This window comes from Phaseolus vulgaris, chromosome 9 (genome assembly GCF_000499845.2).
Source record: "Phaseolus vulgaris cultivar G19833 chromosome 9, P. vulgaris v2.0, whole genome shotgun sequence".
NCBI lineage: Eukaryota > Viridiplantae > Streptophyta > Magnoliopsida > Fabales > Fabaceae > Phaseolus > Phaseolus vulgaris.
The window spans coordinates 27,530,531-27,552,076 of NC_023751.2; the positions used below are offsets into that span (position 1 = coordinate 27,530,531).

The 21,546-nt window shown below is 31.4% G+C and overlaps 2 protein-coding genes across 2 annotated transcripts; both read left to right on the forward strand.

Annotated features, from left to right (window-relative positions):
• The first annotated feature begins 1,412 nt into the window (after nucleotides 1-1,412).
• LOC137821420 (two-component response regulator ARR6-like) lies at nucleotides 1,413-3,909 on the forward strand. The gene is made up of 5 exons (XM_068626007.1): nucleotides 1,413-1,821; nucleotides 2,007-2,083; nucleotides 2,183-2,260; nucleotides 2,380-2,450; nucleotides 3,291-3,909. The coding sequence occupies exons 1-5, from the start codon at nucleotides 1,695-1,697 to the stop codon at nucleotides 3,541-3,543; spliced, it is 606 nt and encodes a 201-aa protein (XP_068482108.1). The 5' UTR covers nucleotides 1,413-1,694; the 3' UTR covers nucleotides 3,544-3,909.
• A 7,275-nt stretch (nucleotides 3,910-11,184) lies between these two features.
• LOC137822709 (formin-like protein 4) lies at nucleotides 11,185-13,851 on the forward strand. Its single transcript, XM_068627655.1, has 2 exons — nucleotides 11,185-12,231; nucleotides 12,427-13,851. The coding sequence occupies exons 1-2, from the start codon at nucleotides 11,396-11,398 to the stop codon at nucleotides 13,748-13,750; spliced, it is 2,160 nt and encodes a 719-aa protein (XP_068483756.1). The 5' UTR covers nucleotides 11,185-11,395; the 3' UTR covers nucleotides 13,751-13,851.
• Nucleotides 13,852-21,546: the final 7,695 nt, after the last annotated feature.

The window sequence follows — 21,546 nt, forward strand, 5'->3', positions numbered from 1 at the left end:
TTTTTTTTTTTTAAATAAGAAGGCTTTGACATAAATTATATTGATTTGAATTGACATTGGTTATTTTTCTTTAAATTTTACACCGTACTTTACGTATCTTTGTAAGAAAATCATTAGATAGAAATAAATTTTAAAGACAAAATAAATAATTAATTGATATATTGACTAAATTAGATATTATTATAGAGATTAAAAAATTATTGATATCTAAATGTATATTTGTATATTGATTATTAATTCATAATAACTTTCTTTGAGTTTTTTTTTAATTATGCTTTGATTTTACTTGTTACATCATATAGATGATTTTGTAACTTTAATTATATATATATATATATATTATAATATTAATGTTACGCGTGTTTGAGATATTTAGCCTTGTAAAGTCTTCGTTGGATATTAAAAACGTGTACGTTAAAAGCGTGTAAATTAAAAGCGTGTATGTATACATATTGTTATTTTATAGCATTACATGGTTTGTGTATCCATTAGTAGACAAAAAATAAACTTACTCGCAATTTAAGAAATAAAAAATAAAATAGTGTCACTCAAATTATAATTCAAAAATTAAAACATAATCAAGTCACTAAAATTACAATACAATGCAAATTCGCAAAATCTGATAACTTGATGTGTCGGAAGGCAAACGTTAGAAAATAAATAAATTAATAAGAATATTCTTGAATTATTTGATAGTTTTTAATTAGATATTTAAATTAGTATTTGGAATAAGATCCTGCATTTAATTTATTTCTACAATTAAATCAATTTTATTGATCTTTCACACATGTGTTTTGAAAAAGTGCATAAAGCTGAAATTGAAATTTTGTTGACCTAAACCATACTGCTAGGAACTGAATCGATCTTGAAGATTGAAATCGTTTAAAAAAATGAATAAAATTATTTGAAGTTGAAATTTGAAAAAGTGAAGTGTACTTTAATTAAAAGAAAATTGGTGATCCCTAATGTGAGGCGTACGTTTGATTTGATTATATAAGATATTAGTTTTAGGATAAAAATTGATTAAGTTTAATGATTATAGATTTGAAAGTGCTGCGGTGCAGTGGATTTAAAAGGAGAATCGAAATCCATTAATTTAAGGTAAATAAAGTGTGAGGATTTTGTTAATAAAAAGCATATAATCTAAATGAATAAAAGGATCTGTGGCAATGATATGTAATAATTGAAAATGAATATTATTGAGAAGTAAAAGGGTTGATCGGATCCAACTAGGTAGGCGTGATGCAATGCAAGGGAAGATTTGATTTGGTTGAAAATGTGAACTGTGTGAAAGTCAAGGAAGATGGGTTTGGGAAGCAGAGACTGAAGGTGGACCCCAACAAGATACGTTTGGTCGTGTCTGACCATCAACAACGTTACTATTAATAATAAAAGTATGACTGTGACAACATAAGCGACAACTGCAGGTGGGATAATCCTCTCTGCTTCATTTCCAAAAACAACAAACAAGATCTCTCAGATTTGGATCCTCCGAATCTCCCTCCTTTTCATTTTCGCATTATTATTTTTTTCATAATCCTTTTCTTCTATCATCACCATTCATTATAAACCACAACCCTCTCTCTCTTCCTTCTTAACTTCGCTCTATCTTCCACCATACCTTTCTTCCTCCCAATTTTTTTCTTCAATCACCCCTTTAGCGTTTTACTTGTTGTTTAAGTGTCAATCCAAGGATGTCTGCCGTCGGTGATGTTTTCATTCCGGAAGTGGCTGCGGGGGAGCTACACGTGCTTGCCGTTGACGACAGCCACGTCGACCGCAAGGTTATCGAACGGTTGCTCAAAATCTCGTCTTGCAAAGGTACAGGGCTAAAGATGAAGAATTTTCGTGCTTCTGTGTGCTTTTTGGTCTGATCTGTTGATAATAAGTAGGATTTCGAAATGGGTGTGTGTAAACTAGACTTTTTCGGTGTTGGGACGCTTTTTTGTTGATTTTTCTTGCACTTGGTTTGTGTTCTGATGGTTATTTGAACTGGGTTCTGGCAGTGACGGTGGTGGAAAGTGGAAGCAGGGCCCTGCAGTATCTGGGGTTGGATGGAGAGAAGAGCTCCATTGGTTTTGATGTAAGCATATATGGCTTTTGAATTGTTAAAGACACTTCTTTTTGTTAGTGTTTTCTTGGAAGTGATGCTTATGTTGTTGTTTGATGAATGTTTTGACAGAGTGTCAAGGTTAATTTGATAATGACAGACTACTCCATGCCGGGGATGACAGGATATGAATTGCTCAAGAAGATAAAGGTGGGAAATGAAATGAGAATGATCTTTGTTGTTTTTTTAGTTTAATTTTAATTTCTTGTTGGTTGTGGGTTTTTCCTATTTTCTCCTTTGTTGTTAATTATCTCTGTTAATATCCGCAGGAATCATCTGTGTTTAGAGAGGTTCCGGTGGTGGTTATGTCGTCTGAGAATATCTTGACACGAATTGATAGGTGCGTTCTTCATTAACTCTTCAATAGTTTATTGATTTATGGGGGTAAAGGTTTTAATATTTTGGATGTTGTTTGTTGATTTACATATGCTAATGCTTAGATTAGCTAAAGTATCCGATTATTTGGGAGTATCACATTGCTGCATCTGGAACTCTTGTTTTTTAGGGCATAATTCCCATCTAAACTTGAATTACATGTGTGAAAAAGACATGAAAATTTGTTTTATATGATTAGATCCCCTATGATTTGGGCACATGCATAGATCGAAAGATTTGTTGGCCATGTGAAAAAGGAATAAAGAAGATTACACTGGATATTGGACAAAAGGGATTTCATGGTGGATAAGACTTGTGAGAATCTGTTTTTTGACTTAGACTAGCAGCGTAGTGTATTGGATATAGCGAATCTCGCTCGTGGGAAAAAGTTATTACTGGATTAGATCCCACACTTTCCCATTCTCTAGGATGGTTCCAGTGAAATTCATTTTCTGATCCATCAATAATCTGAACATTAGTCACATGGAGGAGCGTTTTGAGAACATGTTTCTAACTTGCATTTGTGGCTTCAATGATTGAAGCAAGATGAAATCCAGATTCCCTCTTGCCTAATTGTCAATTGGTTGCACAATGACCCTGTTGGCACAACAGCAATTATTGTCTTCATAATAGCCACAACTATAATCTCCTCATTGCTTGCATTCATACATGGAATTATAGGCAAACACTTAGTTTTACTTAAACATTTGAACAAAAGTTCTATACTGTAATCTTTATTTGCCAAAATTGATGATTATTTGAGTTATAGACTGATTTATTGATTGTTTACTTTTGTGATTGGCAGTTGCTTGGAGGAAGGAGCAGAAGAGTTTCTGTTGAAACCTGTGAAGTTGTCAGATGTAAAACGCGTGACAGATTTCATCATGAAAGGTGAAGGGAAGAAAAGAGTAAAAAAAAGCCATAAAAGAAGTAGATCAGATGATTGCACCCCTCCATCTATTTCAACTTCATTCTCATCAGTTTCTCATCCATGTGAAGTATCATTGCCTGCATCGCCTTCTACCTTTCACTCAAAGAAATCCAGATTGAGCATATAGATTGAGCAGTGGTGTTTATGTCTCCTCCAATTTTGCCAAACCATTGTTCATACCCAAAAGCCTTTGATGTTATTGCATTTAGACTACACATTGCTGATACTGAGTACTAGGATTAGGAATGAGGATGACAGAATCACTCTGCTTTTTCATTTGGCCCTTACAAAATTTTGCTGTACAGAAAAAAAGTTCATTAAAAATTAACGAAACCCTCTGTTTCTCTTCATATTCACTATATTCAATCATTCTTAATTGTGATGTTTGTGGATCCTTCACTTCTTGGGGATTTCTCCAAACGAGTATGAACTTCTGTAATATTTTTCACTGTTATCAAGACATTAAGGAATAAAGTATTTATTTATTCTTGAAGTTATATTTCATTGATATTCTATTTTTTAAAACTGTGAAGCGGTAAAAAATCGTTTACTTGTTAAGTTAATAAAACCTAAAAAATGTCAAGATTCTATAAAGGCTTTTCTTAATTTTGATATAATGGTGAATATACTTTCAAGGTTAAATTCATCTTTTATATTAAACTAAAAAAACTAGAAAAGGTTTCTAAAAGCATTAATAATTTGTAAAATGATTTGATGTGGTGAATTTAGAAATAAAATTGTAATTAAATAATATGAAAAAATATTAAAATAATAATATTATGATTGTATAAAATTATGGGTTCTGAATGTACCATTATCTTAATTGTTTACCATAATCAGTTGTTTCACATAGAAAAACGTATCTTTTTGTTTTGATTCTTACTGTTTATTTATATCCACTACACATGCATGATTAACACGTTTATTATTTATTTTGTTTTTGTCTTCAATAATTATTATTTAATCGTGGTTTCTCATAATAATTCTATATTGGTTCTCAGAACAGAGACAACTTTCTTATTTTAAATTATTTTATTCAAAGAAAGAAAAAATTAATTAATATCATACGTATAACATTGTTTCCTTCTAAGGTTTGTTTTTCTTTTTTCAACATTTTCTATTTGATGGATAAATAATTTATCGGAGAGGAAGGATTTGAGATAAAAAAGATCTTATTCTTATAAATCTTGGTCACCTTTGAATTTTACCATTCAGTAAGAAAGACCCTACGAAATAAGGAATACAAATTCAGACTAAATAAAAACAATAATGTTGCTAGTTTATTAACCTTTTTTTTCTTTAAATAAAATTATTTAAAAATAATATACCTTAGTTATTGACCTGATGACTTAAAACAATTCATTACTTAAAAATGAATAAAAATATGTTGAGAGATTAAAATGAGAAAAAAAATGATAAAAAAGGAAAAAAAGGACATGTGTCGATTTTGTCTGGATCAAACAGCAAAAAGTTAAGGACAGAAAAAATGTCACAAAAAGTATGAAATTTGAAAATTAAGAAAATAAAATATTTAAAAGTATAAAAAATAACGAGTATTTTATGAGTTAAACTTTCTTCACAGTAAAAAAGAGATTTACGTAAAAGTTTATATATAATAAGTATATTTTAAATATTATTGATTATGTTATAAATAACATTTGTGAAATAATTAAAATTGTGCATAATCTTGAAATTTTTCCCTATACAGCGACAAACCACAATTTGTAATGAAGATAAATTCACAATCCACTTTTTTCTTACACGCACCTAACAACCATCGATTATATTGTTTAATAATTTTTTATATATAATTACAAATTTATTTTTTATTATATTTTTTCAAACATAGTTGAAATAAAGCTTTTAAAGCTTTTTATCTAGGCTTGTTATTAAAAAGCAATTTAACTTATTAATGTATTATATTTTGATAGAGAGAAAAAAAAAAGAAATGAGTTGGATAAAGTTAAATTAATAGAGTGGAAATAGATAAAATAAAGTAAAAAATTAAAGACATTTAATCAAAGAGAAATAGAGAAGAGATAAAAGAAATAAAAACATGAATATAAATATATAAAAAATAGTACAATAAATCCTACCATATTTTAATACTATTTTTATTTTCTTTTTTCAATTTTTACTAAACACCCAATTTCATTTTGATCCTCAAAATCAAACAAAAGTTTAAATAGTATTTAAAAACAGGCACTAATTTATCCAAAACGAATAACAAACATGAACTATCAAATTTAGTTTAAATTTTTTTAGTTTATTAACATCAAATAACTAACTTAAAACTATCAGATACCTTAGGAAATCAAATTCTGTGTCTTCTAACTATCATTCTAATGTTAAAGGAGTATATGTTGCCTTAAACTTGAGGTTAAAGGTGAGACTAATAGAGATCGATTCAAGTGTTTCTTTGGTTCTGGATTTATCACACATGGTAACTGTTTAAGTGCACATTTGGAAGATTGTTAAGTAATGCTTAAAAGATGAAAAGTTATATGAAGAAGATGCATCTGAACACCCTAAAGTAGATGCAGAATTACTTCTGTTTGAGACTTAAACGCGTCCAATCATTTACTATGCATGATGAAACACACAACAAGTCTATGCCTCTGCCTTGCCTAGCATTGTAATGTTCAATACAATTCTGTTCCCAACTTTGTGTGAAGAACAAGAAACACCATCTACTGGTTTGAAGTACATCATTTGTCTCTCAATTCTAGTTTCAATCACATGGGCTTTCTGAATTCTCCTTAAGAACACTACTGCATCATCCGACAAGTCTCGAGTCACACGAAAACTAAGGTTCAACATGCTCGGGACATTGCACGTCATGGATGTGTAACTAACAGCATACAATGTGTGTCGTGATGGAAGCTCCAAATTGCTTGTTAATAATTGATAATCACTAACAGATGTGTTGTGTGTGCACCAAAAATGTCTGAATAGGATAAGAGGAATCCAAAATACATTGTTTTCACTTTCCATACATTAAGAAATCGGATTTAGCTCTTCAATTAAGCATCATTATTTCAAATAAATTGGTAACACATGAAAAATCTCAACTGAATCATGTACAGTTGTTCATCACAAATACTGTTTGTGTTTGAAACTTTCCAAGGATGCCAGTAATGTCCAGTGAACATGGTCAAACTATTTTTCTTTTCTTCAGAATTGGCTGTAGAATTGGAGGAGCAATAAAGGTTGTTTGTTATATTATAATAATCGAGGAAGTTCCTGTTGTTCCCAATCATGGGGTAATACCAATGAATTTGAGTGTAGCTATTATCAATCACCAGAAGTTTTGCATTCACAACAAAGTTTCCACTTCCCCTAGGCTTAAAGCCATAAAATATTGCTAATTCTTGCTTTTCACATAAATCATGGTACTTTATTAGTTCAGAAAAAAAAAAAAATCTTATTAAATGTTGTTCCCAAAAGAAAAGTCTTTGAAAGGCTAACGTGACCTTTTATTTTCACATAAATCATGATACTTTTTTTTCTTTGTTTTTGTATTAGAAACTTTTACAAGGAGATGAGACCTAGAAAACTATTGAATTCTTCGTCTTCTTCCTTTCTTGAGGGGCAGGTTGCTAGGGCTTCACTAGGATCATTTTCGCCTTTGTGCTACTTCTTCGGCTCTCAGTTTCGGATGAATACCAAATGAGAGATGTACTTGCAAAAAACACTCCGACGCTCAAGTCAAGTCAGTAAAGAGGGTATTCGACACTCGGATAGGTGTGCAGTAATAAATACGTACCTTGTTCCTTGGAATGTGTGCTATTTATATTATTTTAATGAGTTTACCTCATTGGATCTGATTAGTTGAATGAATCACACTTATGGTTGTATTACTTAATTCTTAATGGTAATTTAGTTTCACCAACTTTGGTTTAAGTGTTAATGATTATTTGTGTCGGTCGGCCAGACCGTCCGTGAATGTCGAGGTCAGCTCGGTTAGGGAGATCAAACCACGTCAGCGTGTCGATCAGACATGATTTTAAAAATTGACTGAATATTGAGTAAATATAAGAGATTGTAATTAAATAATTGGGAGACATCCTTCCACTTCACTGTAACACTAATAATTCTTTAAATTAAAAAAAAAAACTAATCTGCATTCCGAGAATTAAGGAATAGACAGTTGTGAGAAGACAATAAAAAAGAGGGTGTTTAATAATCCGAAGGCGTGAGGTTTTTGATTGAGAATTTAAGATCCAGCGTGATTCTTGGATGATGATAACAGTAGGTTGCATCTACCAAAGAAAGAAGAAGCAGAAGTGGTAGAACAATAAATAAGCAGCATTCTACCGCTTCAACCTAAGATAAGATTCCCACAACCTTTCCTCTGTGCAACAGCTGGAGCAAGATTAAACCATTTTCATAGACACAACATTACACTCAAACATTTATTACTATACCTAAGATCAACCTCAATTATGTGTCTTATTAACTACTTCAACCGTTACATCCACCATAATCAAAGCCTCAATCAACCATCCTTTCACCATTACTCATTGCCTCAAAGTTTAAACCACTGGTGTGTGTTGTATTATTATAGGTCTTGCAAGATAAACAACAATAATGCAAATGTTGTGATTGAGAGAAACCACTAGGTCCATACCCTGGATTCTCTGTCTCAAGGATCTCAAACTTGTCTACACTCTCTCAACTCCACCACCCTGCCCTATTCTATTTTTCTTTACTAAATATGTTTTTTTATAAAAAAAAATTAATAATTGACTTTGTAATTTTTTTTTATCTAGTTTAAAAAAAATATTTTAATCTGTGTTGTTCAAATATCATTAAAACTTCTGCTAACCGATTTAATTCATCATATTTTGATTTTGTATTCTTACGATAAAACATTATATGACGTGTATTTTCTTTTCATATTGTTATTCTAATAGCATTGGGATATGATGCTGGGGGCAAAAGGACTGCAAAAAAAAATAGTTTTTCTTTTCTTCCTAAGGCCGGATAAGATTAGTTTGAAATTGGAAAGATCAAACTTACTCCAACTTTTAGATAATAACATTTATTTATTTTATATATTTAATTGTGATATATAATTTACTATTACTTTTTTAATATGTAAGGTGTTTTTTCCCTCTAACTCTGGATATTTTTAGCTCTACAAACAATCCGACGATTTTATATGTCCGCAATAATTAATTTTGTTAAATTAAAATTATTTGAATAACGAAATAAAAATTATAAAAGTTAAGAAATTTATTTGTACTAAATTTTAACAAAATAAAAGATTGATGATTAAAATGATAATAAATAAGTAAAGTTGGGTATTTGAAATAATTATGAGTGTGAATTAATGTTTGCAAATATATATCCAATATAGTTGTGTATAAAATTTGACGTTTGTCACATTTATACATATGCTTCTTAATAAAAATTACATGTAAAGAGAAAAGAAAATGTTCCAATACACAATACCTCATTATTATTATTTTTTATTTATTTCTTATTAAAAAAATATAATCTAGTTATAAAGATAGTTTAATAGAACTTAGAAATAGTTTACAATTTTTGTAAAGACAATATGATAAGTGCAATAGATAAAGATAAAGAAACACTTTAATTTTAATATCAGGTCACAAGACTAAAACACTTTAATTTTAATATTAGATCACAAAAGTGGAAATATTATAAATATTATCAATTCTAATTATTATTATTATTATTATTAAATATTATCATTATCTCTAATACATAAAGTTATTATTGAATATTACCCTTTATTTCACCCTACAATAATCAATACAAGCATTTTTTTATATAAAGTTATTTCTAGTTACAATAAAATAATTGTTTATAAGGTTTAAAAAATAACTCTATAAGGAGAGTATATATAAATAAAATCTTCTTGTAAGATAAAATATCGATAATTTTTTTTATGAAGAAATAACCGTATTTATTTTATCTTGTAAGACATTTCTATGATCCAACACATAAATAAATTTTGGCAAGGACACATGCACAATACATTAATATTCTACGTAAGATCATTAAATATGACAAACTTTTTATTTATAAATGTTTTGAATAAGATTGTTACGAGTAATGTGTTGAGTTTTTCTATGTCAGAGGATTTGGTAGTCTTTTAGTTAATAGAATCTTTGTGACACTCAACTTGATGTACTTTACAATATTTGTTGTTTTGAACTTATTTTTCTTGCATTGATAACACTATTTTTTATGCTTAGCAACATTTGCTTGATTTTGTCACCAAAACTATATGCTTAACAATCTTCAACAAGGTCATTGTCAAAACTTATTTATCGTTTGCAATCTTTGCTTGACTTCTTTGCCAAAACTTATATGCTTGATAATCTTTGCTTGATGTCATTACCAAAGCTTATATGCTTGGTATTGGTCATCATAACCTAAGGTCGGGTGACTCCGTAGTGTTATCGTCCAAGCCTGATCTTCTTAGGGTATATCTCAAAATATTCTAGGTAGATAGCTGAGCTAAAGGAATGTGAGATTCGTTTACCCTTTCTTTTAGTCTCTAGGCTCAAAGTTCAATGTTGGGGGACTATGTTGTGTTATTACCTAGACTTGATCTTCTTAAGCCCCCGATCTCATTAATATTACTAGTAGGTCGTTGAACCACAAGAGAGATATGCCAATTAAATCTGTTTAATAAGTGAATCTTGATAATACTGTTAATATATTTAAACTATTTTCATAAAAATCATGAGATTAAAGAGACGTAATTAATAATAAATATAATGAATAGAGGCTGAAAACAAGGTCTCATACAAGTCACAATAAAGAAGGAGAAATAAGTGAACATTAGAAGAAATAGAAAATCTCCATACTTTCTTGCTAAACAAAGGTCTTTTAACATAATCATTATTTGTTATAATAAATAATTTATTTAAAAAAAATACTTAGAGTGATTGAGGCAACACCATAAGATTGTTTCTTTGTTTCCAGAGGGGTTTCAATAGGGGATTTGAGGATGTGAAAATGGATAAAAATAGAAAAGAATTGAGTGAAAAAGAAGATTGTTTGGATTAAGGAAAATATAGTAAAAAATAAAGGAAATTAAGAAAAAAATTGTAAGTGATTTATGGAATGTGATAAATAATAAAATTTAAATGATTATCTTATAACATTACCATTTTACCCTTGGGTTTAAAATTAAATTTTGGATAACATAATTTCTGTTGCGATCCGTGAAGTCACTTGAAACAAAACTAAAAATTACCTAACACTGGTCATACATGTAAAAATATAGAAAAAGATTTTGATGAAATAAAAAATATTAGAATAAAAAAAATATAAAAGATTTAAACAAAATTATAAATGACCAAAAAAACTTGCAATAATAACATTCAAGAATACAACATTATATAAGTTAGTCGACAAGTCTTCTCATATTTCACTTGAACTTGAGTTTCCTTTGAAAATTGCAACTTAAATTCAACCTGCGTTTAATTTAAAACTATTTTATAAGAAGTTGGAATTGAAAAAGAAAAATTGATTTAGAGTAGAAAGTACAAAATAATATTTCTTGTCTATTCTTCTTTTCTCATCTACATATTTTTCTTCCTTTTTTTTTCTCCCTTGTTTATCCAATTCAGTATAAATGATTTTTGTTAGTTTTAGTTGGAAATTCTGTCCGTTCCTTTTCATCCATGCTAACAATCCAAAATTTGGCCGTCTTATGTGTAATTTTATTGGTCATGAATGTGGAATTGCCCTTTGTATCCAATTTAAGCTCCTTCTGACATGGACCAATGACAACTACCTCATTGAAAATATCAACAACCGTAACCAAGAACATTGAAAACATACTACACCAGTGTTAATTCTTGTGTGCAATTTTACTTCTCTTCTCATCTTACTACTATTCTTCAATTCCTGTTCTCCTTTGCATTTTCCTGCCCATGATCAGCTAAAGATCATAGAAAACTTCACTCTTCAAAGTCCCATTTGAAAATATATCAATGTCAGCCTCTAGTCATGCAATTGCAAAGGCTGTGGTTGCCACAGCTGGGGCTATGTTACTTATTGCTGCTGTTCTTTTTTACTTCTTTCACAAATTTGTGATTTCTAGATACCGCCAGAGAAACAAAATTGGAGCAAGTTTGCTTCGAGAATCAGGAGTGAACCTTGAGTATATAAACAAAGTTGGTGGCAATGTGAAGGGATTAATTGTTGAAGAAAATGGGGTTGATGTTCTTTATGTGATGGACACAGAAAGAAGACCATTGATAACTGGATTCCAAAATAGTATACTCAATCCAAGTTATGAACACGATGAAGAAGAAAAGAGAATAGATATAATGGTCCACAGGTCCAAAGTATTCAAGCCTGAACTTCCACATGCAAGTGAATCTCCAAGCTTAGTTGGCCATGAGAATCAAGTTAAGCCAGAGTCACAATCACCATCAGTTTCAACATCACTAACACCAAGACAAAACTTGCCACAATCTCCTCAGCTAGCACCTTCACTTCAACCACCACAACAATCTTCACCAATGATTCCTGAGAACAAGAAAACTCAACCACCACCACCTCCTCCTCCTCCAACTCGTCCTCCACCACCACCACCAGGTCCACCTCCACTTCCAAAGGCCAGTGGCTTCATTTCATCCCTGAAACCCCCTCCTGCACCCAAAGGGAAAACAAACATAAGAAGCACTAAAGAGGGTATGGCAGGGGAGAGTTCAAGAGAGAAGGGTGTTGGTCAAACAAGACTGAAGCCTCTACACTGGGATAAGGTTGTAGCAAATGTTGATCATTCAACAGTGTGGGATCAGATCAATGATGGCTCTTTCCGGTAGATTCTCCTAATTGTTAATTTTGTTATAATTTTTTACATTACAGTGTAACTGATGTAGTCGCCATTACAGTCATAATTAGTCAAAAATTCTTTAAGTTGAAATTACTGTTGCTAATTAACCGTTTTTAAAACCTTGACTGTTTATGTCACTATACTTTCAACTTCACAAGAACTTCTTTCCCCCTTTTACAGGTTTGATGATGAACTAATGGAATCACTCTTTGGATATTCAAGTAGCTATAAAACACAAGATAGAAACAGAACTCTTTCCACTTTGGCCAAGTCCAATTCCAATGCGCCAACTCAAATGTTCATTCTTGACCCAAGGAAATCTCAAAATACTGCCATTGTGTTAAGATCACTTGCCATTTCTCGCAAGGGAATCTTGGATGCTGTCCTTGATGGTCAAGGTCTAAGTGTTGAGACACTTGAAAGACTCACTAAAATAGCTCCCACCAAAGAAGAGGAAGCAAAAATCATCCAATTCAGTGGCAACCCGGATCAGCTTGCTGATGCCGAGTCTTTCCTGTACTACATTCTTAAAGCAGTTCCGACAGCATTCAACCGTTTGAAAGCAATGCTTTTCAGGTCGAGTTATGATTGTGAAGTTCTTCAGCACAAGGAACAGCTACAAACACTTGAAAGAGGTTGCAAGGAACTGAGAACCAGTGGTCTGTTTTTGAAACTCCTTGAGGCCATTCTCAAGGCTGGGAATCGTATGAATGCTGGAACTTCAAGAGGCAATGCACAAGGCTTCAACCTGAGTGCTCTTAGAAAACTTTCTGATGTGAAAAGCACAGATGGGAAGACTAGTTTGCTTCATTTTATAGTAGAACAAGTGGTTCAGTCAGAGGGAAAAAGACAAGCTCTCTATCGAAAGCACACACTTCACATAAGCAATGTTGAAGCAAGCAATGTGAATAGAGCTTATTCATATAGCCTGATGCAACAAGAGGCTGATAAAGAATACACTATGCTTGGTTTGCAAGTGTTAGGTGGGCTAAGTGATGAGTTATCTGAAGCAAAGAAAGCAGCTAGTATTGAGTATCACAATTTGATCACAATGTGTTCCACTCTTAATGCTCATGTTAGTGAAATTAGACAGATTGTAACATGTTGTGGCAACACGGGGAGTGGTGGATTTATCAACGAAATGAAAGGGTTTCTAGAGGAATGTGAGGGAGAACTTGAGGTGGTGAAAGAGGAGCAGACAAGGATCATGGAGCTTGTGAAAAAAACAAATGATTACTATCTATCAGGAGCATCCAAAGACAACATGGTAAACCCCTTTCAACTGTTTGTTATTATAAAGAATTTTGTTGACATGGTTGGTCAGGCTTGCATAGAACTAAAAAGGAAGGTAGAAAAGAAGAATGTCGGAGGAGAGGCTGTGTCAACAACACCACCTTTGTCGCCATCAAAGAGGACGCCACTCAGATTCCCTAACTTTGATTTGTATTTTCTGTCAAATGTGTCAGAAACTTCATCTTCTAGCCAATCAGAAGATGATTTCTGAAGCTGGATTTGAGTTTATTTCATTTTGGTTCTGCAAAATGTTCACTGGTGTTTCCCTTGTCGATCACTGATGTGGTACATAAAATCTTTAACATTGATGGATTTCTAAGGTGTACAAAAGATATGACTTATTGATTATACTTTAATAAGCTAGTTAGAATCTAGATTTTGGTTCAATTCAGAATTATTAAGATTTTATACCTTTTATAACAATCCTTCTTCCTAGCACTTTGCTTGTAGGAAACTGCTATAACACTCTTCCCTATTGTGCTAATTGGCTTGATCAAAATCTAACGTTAACTAATGAAAACATAATGGTAAGGAAAATTGAATAATCTAACGTTAAATCTTTATCAAACCCTCAAGTACACATTAAATTTTTATCAACCTCAAGTCCATATTAAATCTTTATAACTTTAAATTTATTGAAATATGTATTTAAATTCTCATTAACCTCGTAAAATTATTGAATAAAACAGATTATATAGATAAATTTATTTTTTAATAAATATTTAGTACAATTTATGTTTTGTCTATTTAATGTTAAGGTTTACAAGAAAAAGAATAGTAACAAATTTTCATATCATATCCAAAGTGATAATATTAAATATTTTTAATATTTATATATTATTTTCTTGCCAGCAAAAACCATGATTGTTGCGATGTAAAAGAAATTTGTCGCCAGCAAAGGTGAAGCCGTCTCTGCAATAAAAAAGACCAAAAAGGTAGCAGAAACTTTGTGACTCGATGTTCAAATAATAATGTTGTTAAAGACTTTGGTAGGTTATGTTATTAATTAAAGGGGCAAGTCTTCTCAACAGCCATTGAAGTTGTCATTGGCGACCGTTTCAGCAAAGAAAAGTGAACTTCGTATTGTTTGGACCTCTTCCAAAATTAAAATTCCCAAATTAAAAAGAGACAAACAGAAAAATCCAAAAAGAAAAACCCACATGAAAAAAAAACTAACAACACACTTTTTTAAATACCATCTATTTATTTAATATTGTAGCTTTTTTAATTAGGATAATTCTATGAGCCCTACCTTGCCTTTGGACGCCGCGGAGTAATGCATTTCCTTAAAGAACTTTAGTTACCCTACTTTAAATTAAACACTTTGGATTTAAAAAGCAATTGAAACTATAGGTTTTTAATAAGTATTTTATTTTTTCAATAAAAAAGAAAAGTTTAATTAAGAAATATTATAATTAAAGAAGCTATTCCTTAAAAGATCTGAATATCAGTGGCATTATCACAGCATGAGTTGTAAATAACGTGATGAATTACATTCACGTTTTGTGGATTTGTATTAGATAAAGGATAATTAAGTTAATAATAAAAAAATATAGATGGTATAAAAATAACCATTCGATAATGTGTCGGTTGGTATCGACCGAGTCCGTCTCTACCTAAGTCACCGACTGTCTGAGTTAAAGAACATTACAATATATGCAATGAATGACAATAATAACAGTTCTACACTTAATAAGTCACATTCATATTTCGAAATATATGGAAAACATCTCCGACAAATCAACAACTAAAAAGAGATTAAGGATATTCTCTAAATATATCTATACATTCCTGTAAATTAGGAATCATTACGAATCAGTTATTAACAATTGATGGTTGATTCGGCATATCACCGTAAGGGCCCATAACCTACACTATAAATATACCCTATGCGGAAGAGTAAAATACGCTTTTGTCAATCACCAACATATACTTTTTACACAGAGTTCTTACTTGATCGTCGGAGTGCCTTTTTCAGGTACTCCCGACCAAGCATCAACATTTGTGAAGAAGACTTGAAGGAAGGAACAAGAAGATTATCTCAGCAATTATACGCCCAGTTTCAGGTACTATCTAGGCACTCTTTGCCTATACAGGTACAAATAAATTTATGAATAGAGTATTTTATTATCATTTTAGGTTGGAAACAATAGACATGGATTGATTTACTGCCAACTGGAAAAAAACTTATGAAAGACTTATATATATATATATATATATTTCTATTTGCCCATGTTTTTTTGTCAACTATTTAAATCTCCATATTTTTTACATCTCCTTATAATGCTTATAATGTGTATTTGATCATCAATATTTAGTTGTTTCATTTGTAAGAAAATCTAAATATATTTTACATCTCCTTATAATTGTTTATTTGATTATTGATGACTTTTTACGACAAGTGCACCACGTTTGTCAGAAGTAATAATTGTCCCTAAGGACGGATATCGATCCCACAAGAAACAGTGAATTATCGAGTACAATAATCGCTAAATATAAAAACAGAACAATTAAAAGAGTTTTGAATTAATTGTGTTGACACTGATCAATAAGAAAACAGACAAAGAATTAGTTGTTTCAATTGGAAAAATAAAGATTAGTTTCATCTCTCTCACTCTCAAGTATTTTGATTAGCATGTCAATATTAAGTTCTTTCTTTGATTGAAATTGATGCCCGTATAAAAATCATTTATATTGATTCCTCGCATATAAAATCCTTAAGAATGTTCCCTAACCATCGATCCCTCGCATAATTATAAGAACAACTTAGAACGAAGCTCAGACGTTTAATAGCAATTAACATTTCAAGTCTATTCCTAGCACTCAAATAAGTTAAGTATTGTTGTTTAGGTCCGAATCCTAAAAATACCTCCCGGTCAGATTTAAGATTCTCAATTTGTCACGGAAAATTAAAAGTAAAACAACAATACCAATCATCAATCAAGAACTGAATATTAATATATAAGATATCACCTCAATACACAAGAGTTTGAGCAGATTATTCCCAATCCCAAAGGGTAGAATTAGCCACGCATACTTCTAGCACCTTCCATTCTCCCAATTGGGTTACAATTCACTCTATGGTGTTTTCCTCTCAATCTGGCACACTAAGGTTGAGCCTCTAGCCCTCTATTTATCCTAGTTTTCTAGGGTTAGGTTGTTTCTTGTGTCGCGCTAATGGACTAAATGATAAAACATAAAAAAGGCCCAATCTTTCTTTGCATCTTTTTCCAGTCTGAGACATTCCATCTTTATCTTTTTTGCTCAAATCATTCATCTTTAATCCAAATCTCCAATCTTCCTTAGAAATATGCAATTAACACCAAATTTGGGAATAAAATACTCTTATTCAAATAAAGATCATAAAAAATATAAAAAGGTATACATTCATAAATTAAGGATTATTTTATATGTAAATTAGCAATAAATCCTCATAAGTGCCTATATTTTAATATGAAATATTACTGAAATTAGACACTTATCAATTATTAATATTTAGTTGTTTTAAATATTTATTTAAGTTGTTTCATTTGTAAGAAAATCTAAATATATTTGGGTCGTTCTTTCAATTTCATGATAGGATTATTTCTAGGAACTGAAGTAATCATGGTCAGATTAGAGGGTCCTATGTGATTGGTAGAATACTGAGAATAATTAGGTCTTATTATGATATGATCTCCTATAAGTTGATTTGAGTGAGTACTAAGTAGCGTTTTGACAGATTTGTTAAGAAATTTGGGTCGTAGAGTTTCTCATCTTTTAGCCCAAGTTTCCTGCTTAGCTTAGAAGTTGATTTCCATTACCTAGGGATCTTTCCAAAAAATTCTCTAACCAATCTTAACTCTTCTATAAATATAAGATGCCTCCCTAGTTTGAAAAGACACTTGAACACACTAGGTAGAGAAGAACTTCTATCTTTAGTCACTCTCTCAACCAAAACATTGGCGTCCATCGTTTGGCAAGGTAAAACTTATTCCTCAACATGAGGAACCCAAGCCAGACAGCCCAACCAAAAGCACATGGCAATGCTTCAACCCTTCAAAAAATTCTTCAAATCATACAGGAGTTACTGCGAGAGAATGATGAAGTCAGATGACGAACTAAGGATTGGTTAGAATTTGAGGCAAAAATCACATCTTTTATGAAATCCATTGATCGAAAGAATCATCTTTGAGCATTTTGAACCCAAATACTGATTTCAGGAGACTCAAATACCATCGATGTAAATTGTTTGCAAGGACCCTTTCGGGAATCGCCTTACAGTGGTTCAATAGTATTCTAGATGAAACCATCCTTCGTTTCTAAAGTCCTCACAAATTTTCATCGAACAATTTGCATCAAACACAATAAAACCTCCAGAAACAATTGACCTATTTGATATCTGACAGAATTAAAATGATCCCCTTAAAGACTACCTTAATATTTTTGTGACACCCTATTTCGCATTCAACCACCCAATGAATAGATATTTTTGGAAGCCTTTGTTAAAGGACTTCATGCAAATCCTTTTGGTGAGTCCTTGGTTTGTAACTGAGTTGAAACTATGACTGAAATTTGGGTCAAGGATTTATGCTACATTGAGGTTGAGGAGGTGATGAGTAAGAAAAAGGTTGAAAAAAAGGCGTTATCAAGTTCCTGTGAAGGTCAAATACAAAGTGTGGAGGCTAAGGAGTGACAATACGATTTCGATCGAATGACCCCTAGATAGGAAATACAATCCATTGATAAGTGTCATAATTCAATAATATTTCATACAAAAAGATAGACACTTGTGGACTTTTATTGATAAAATAGTTATAATCCAACCCCTAATTTAAGAATTTGAACCTTTTTACATATTTTTGGATTATAAGATGATGTGAATGATTTATTCCTAAATTTGTGTTAATTCCAGGATTCTAAAGGAAAATGGAGATAAAAGTGTTGAAGATAGATGAAGTCTCTTCTCTACCTAGTGTTGTGTGTGTTTGATGTAGAAAAATAGCTAGTTTGCTTTGAAGTTTGTAATAGGTTTAGATGATCTTGTATGTAGGCTTGTAATTGTGTAAGGTTGCCTTTTGCTGTATGACCCTTCCTAGATGCCTAACCAAGTCTACATCAAGCACATGATGTGGTTAAATGGTTTTTGAAAAGCTTTTAAAAGTGCTCTTAAAAGATTTAAATCAGTACAAAAATAAATCTGTTTTATGGAGAAAGAATCGGTTTATTTCTTCTCTGTTAAAAGGCTTTTCTAAAATTCTGTTAGGGCACCACAGGTAAAGCTTAGTTAGTTATTTCAGTTAAAGCTGAGCTGGCCTGTTTGCTATATTTTAATCTGTTTCACTGGGAAAGAACAGGTTTATTCTTTGGTCAGCTGAAAGGTTTTTCACAAGTTAGTTAGGGCACCAAAGGTACAACTCAGACAGTTATTTCAGTTAGCTGAGTTGACGGTTTTCACAAAATAAATCTGTTAAGTTCAAAAATGAATCTGTTGTTTTCATAACTGCTTTTCAACTGTTTTTTGAAAAGAAGTTAGAAACTGTTTTCTATATAAAGAAAAGTCTCTCTCACATGAAAAGGTGCTGAGCAATTACGTTTTTGACAGAGATCAAACATTTTCCATGTGAGAAGGAGGATCAAAAGATTTTTGAAAGGTTTTCCAAAGAGATTTTCAAGTGTGCTTGTTCTAGGAAACCTTTGATCTTGGTGAAGGTGCTGGTGCAATTCTGCAGCAAATTGAACTACTGGTTTTGAGTTCTTGCATCTTCTTTTCAGGTGTAATCTTTCCTTTATTCTGGTTTGTAAAGGTGTAAGTGTTAGTCACTCCTTGATAGGGTTTCTTGGAGTGCAAGGTGTGCTGAAATAGAGTTTTTCAGCATTGATTGTGTTGTTCTTGTAGTGTTCAAGAACTGGTGTGTTTGTAAGTAATTGGTACTGTTTTAGTGGATTCCACCTTGGGGTAAGGTGAGACTGGACGTAGCTCTGTATGAGTGAACCAGTATAAAAACTTGTGTGCCTTTTTCTTCTCATCCCTGCACTCATTTCTGGTTTTGCTTAATTCTGTCAAGAACTAAATCTGTTCTTTTGAAATTGAATTTGTTAATTCTGGGTTTAAGTAAGAACTGTTCTTCCTGATTTGTTAAAGCTTTCTAATCACAAACAAGACAATTGCATATGATGGTTTAAGTGATCTGTGAACAAACAGTCTATTCATTAAAATCTGAGAAAGAATCATTCTCCTTTGAACCTTGTGTTGAGTAAATTTGTTGGATCACTAAGCATAACTGTATCATTCATCCTCATAATATTCAGCTGATCTGACTCTGTTATAATCCTCTGTTGATCACAATTTTATATTGAACAAATTCAAACTGTGCTAGACTGCTCTGAAGAATCAATCTGTTTCATGTAAAAACAATATGTTCTTTTTGCCTCTGGTATACTGAAAATTGTGTGTTCTTGCGAAAATTTTATAAGCTCAATTCACCCCTCCCCTCTTGAACTTAGACACTAATAGACCCAACAAAAAGGGCTAAAGAAAAATGGACAAGTTAAAGATAAGATGAAAAGACAAAGTTAAAACATTGAAAACTTTCCCAAGCAAGATCACTCCAGAGGAACTTGCCCCAGGCTCGCTTAAACGAGTTCACTCCAGTGAAATTGAGTTTTTTTTTCTTGTAAATTCGCTCAAGCAAGTAATATCTCGCTTAAGCGAGATGTCACTTAGCCCAATCCCAATTAGGTTAAATAGAAGGCGTGAGACATAACTGTAGACATCATTGGGAGGATATGGAGAGACAAAAAACCCTAAAGGAGGCAAGCGTCAAGGAGAAACACCCAGAATCTTCTTTTCTTTCTTTCCATGCTTGTAATATTCAATATGAGTGGCTAATGCTTTCCTTTGGAATTGGTAGTAATATGTTCAAACTCCTATGTATTGAGGTGATATTTATTTATAATATTTAGTTCTTGATTGATGATTGATATTATAATTTTATTCTCAAAGCTTGAAACTATTCATGATTTTGATCCTAGATTTGAGTGGGAAGTACTTTTGAGTATTTAACCTAAATGATATTGCTTAACATATTTGAATGCTATGAATAAAATTGAAATGTTAATTGATTTATAACATTTGTTCGTAATGATAAAGAGTTTTTATAAATATGCGAATAATCAATATTTAGGAGAGTCTCTTAATAATTTTGTAGACGAGGAATCGATATGAATGATTTTTATATGTGCATCAATGTCAATAAAGATGAAATGTTATATATTTTCATTTATTGAAACTACAAACGAGTAAGAAGGATTAACCTCATTCCTAATTTTGTCAATTGAATCATCCAAATCATTTACTTTGCTTTTATTTAATTTTCATGCAAACTTATGTCAATATCTTTTAAATCAAATTATTGTACATATGTTTCTTGTTGGTTCGATATCCGTCCTTAGGAACAAATTATTACTTCTGACTCAATACACTTGTCGTAAGAGTCATCACCCATACATCGCTCATTAGTGGCGTCGTACATGCCCCCTATTAGTCTCCAGAAAAGAAGAGCTGACATACACATAAATAACCAGAAGGCTTCAATACCCATAAGCTATTGAACACTTATTTGGCGTGAATACTTGTATCTTTAACCACTCTCTCAACCAAATCCATTCTTAATTTGAATATCAACACAAAAAAACAATGAAAATGTATAAGTTACAACTATAATATCAAAATTAAAATTTTTTAGAAATAAATATAAACATATTTTATTTTGAAAACGATTGTTGCAATCGATTTTATTATTTTGTATAGATTTTTATATCTTAATTATTACACTCTTATTTATCTAAATTGATAATTTGAGGATTATTATTAGACACACAAAAAATCACAAGTATTACTTGTTTTAAACTTAAATTAAAAAATTAAATTTATTTTGCATAAAACAGTTGGTAAAATGTTCAATGATCCAATTACACTGCAAACACCGTCATATGTTTACTTCTAGAGTGTGCGGGTTTTGGTCT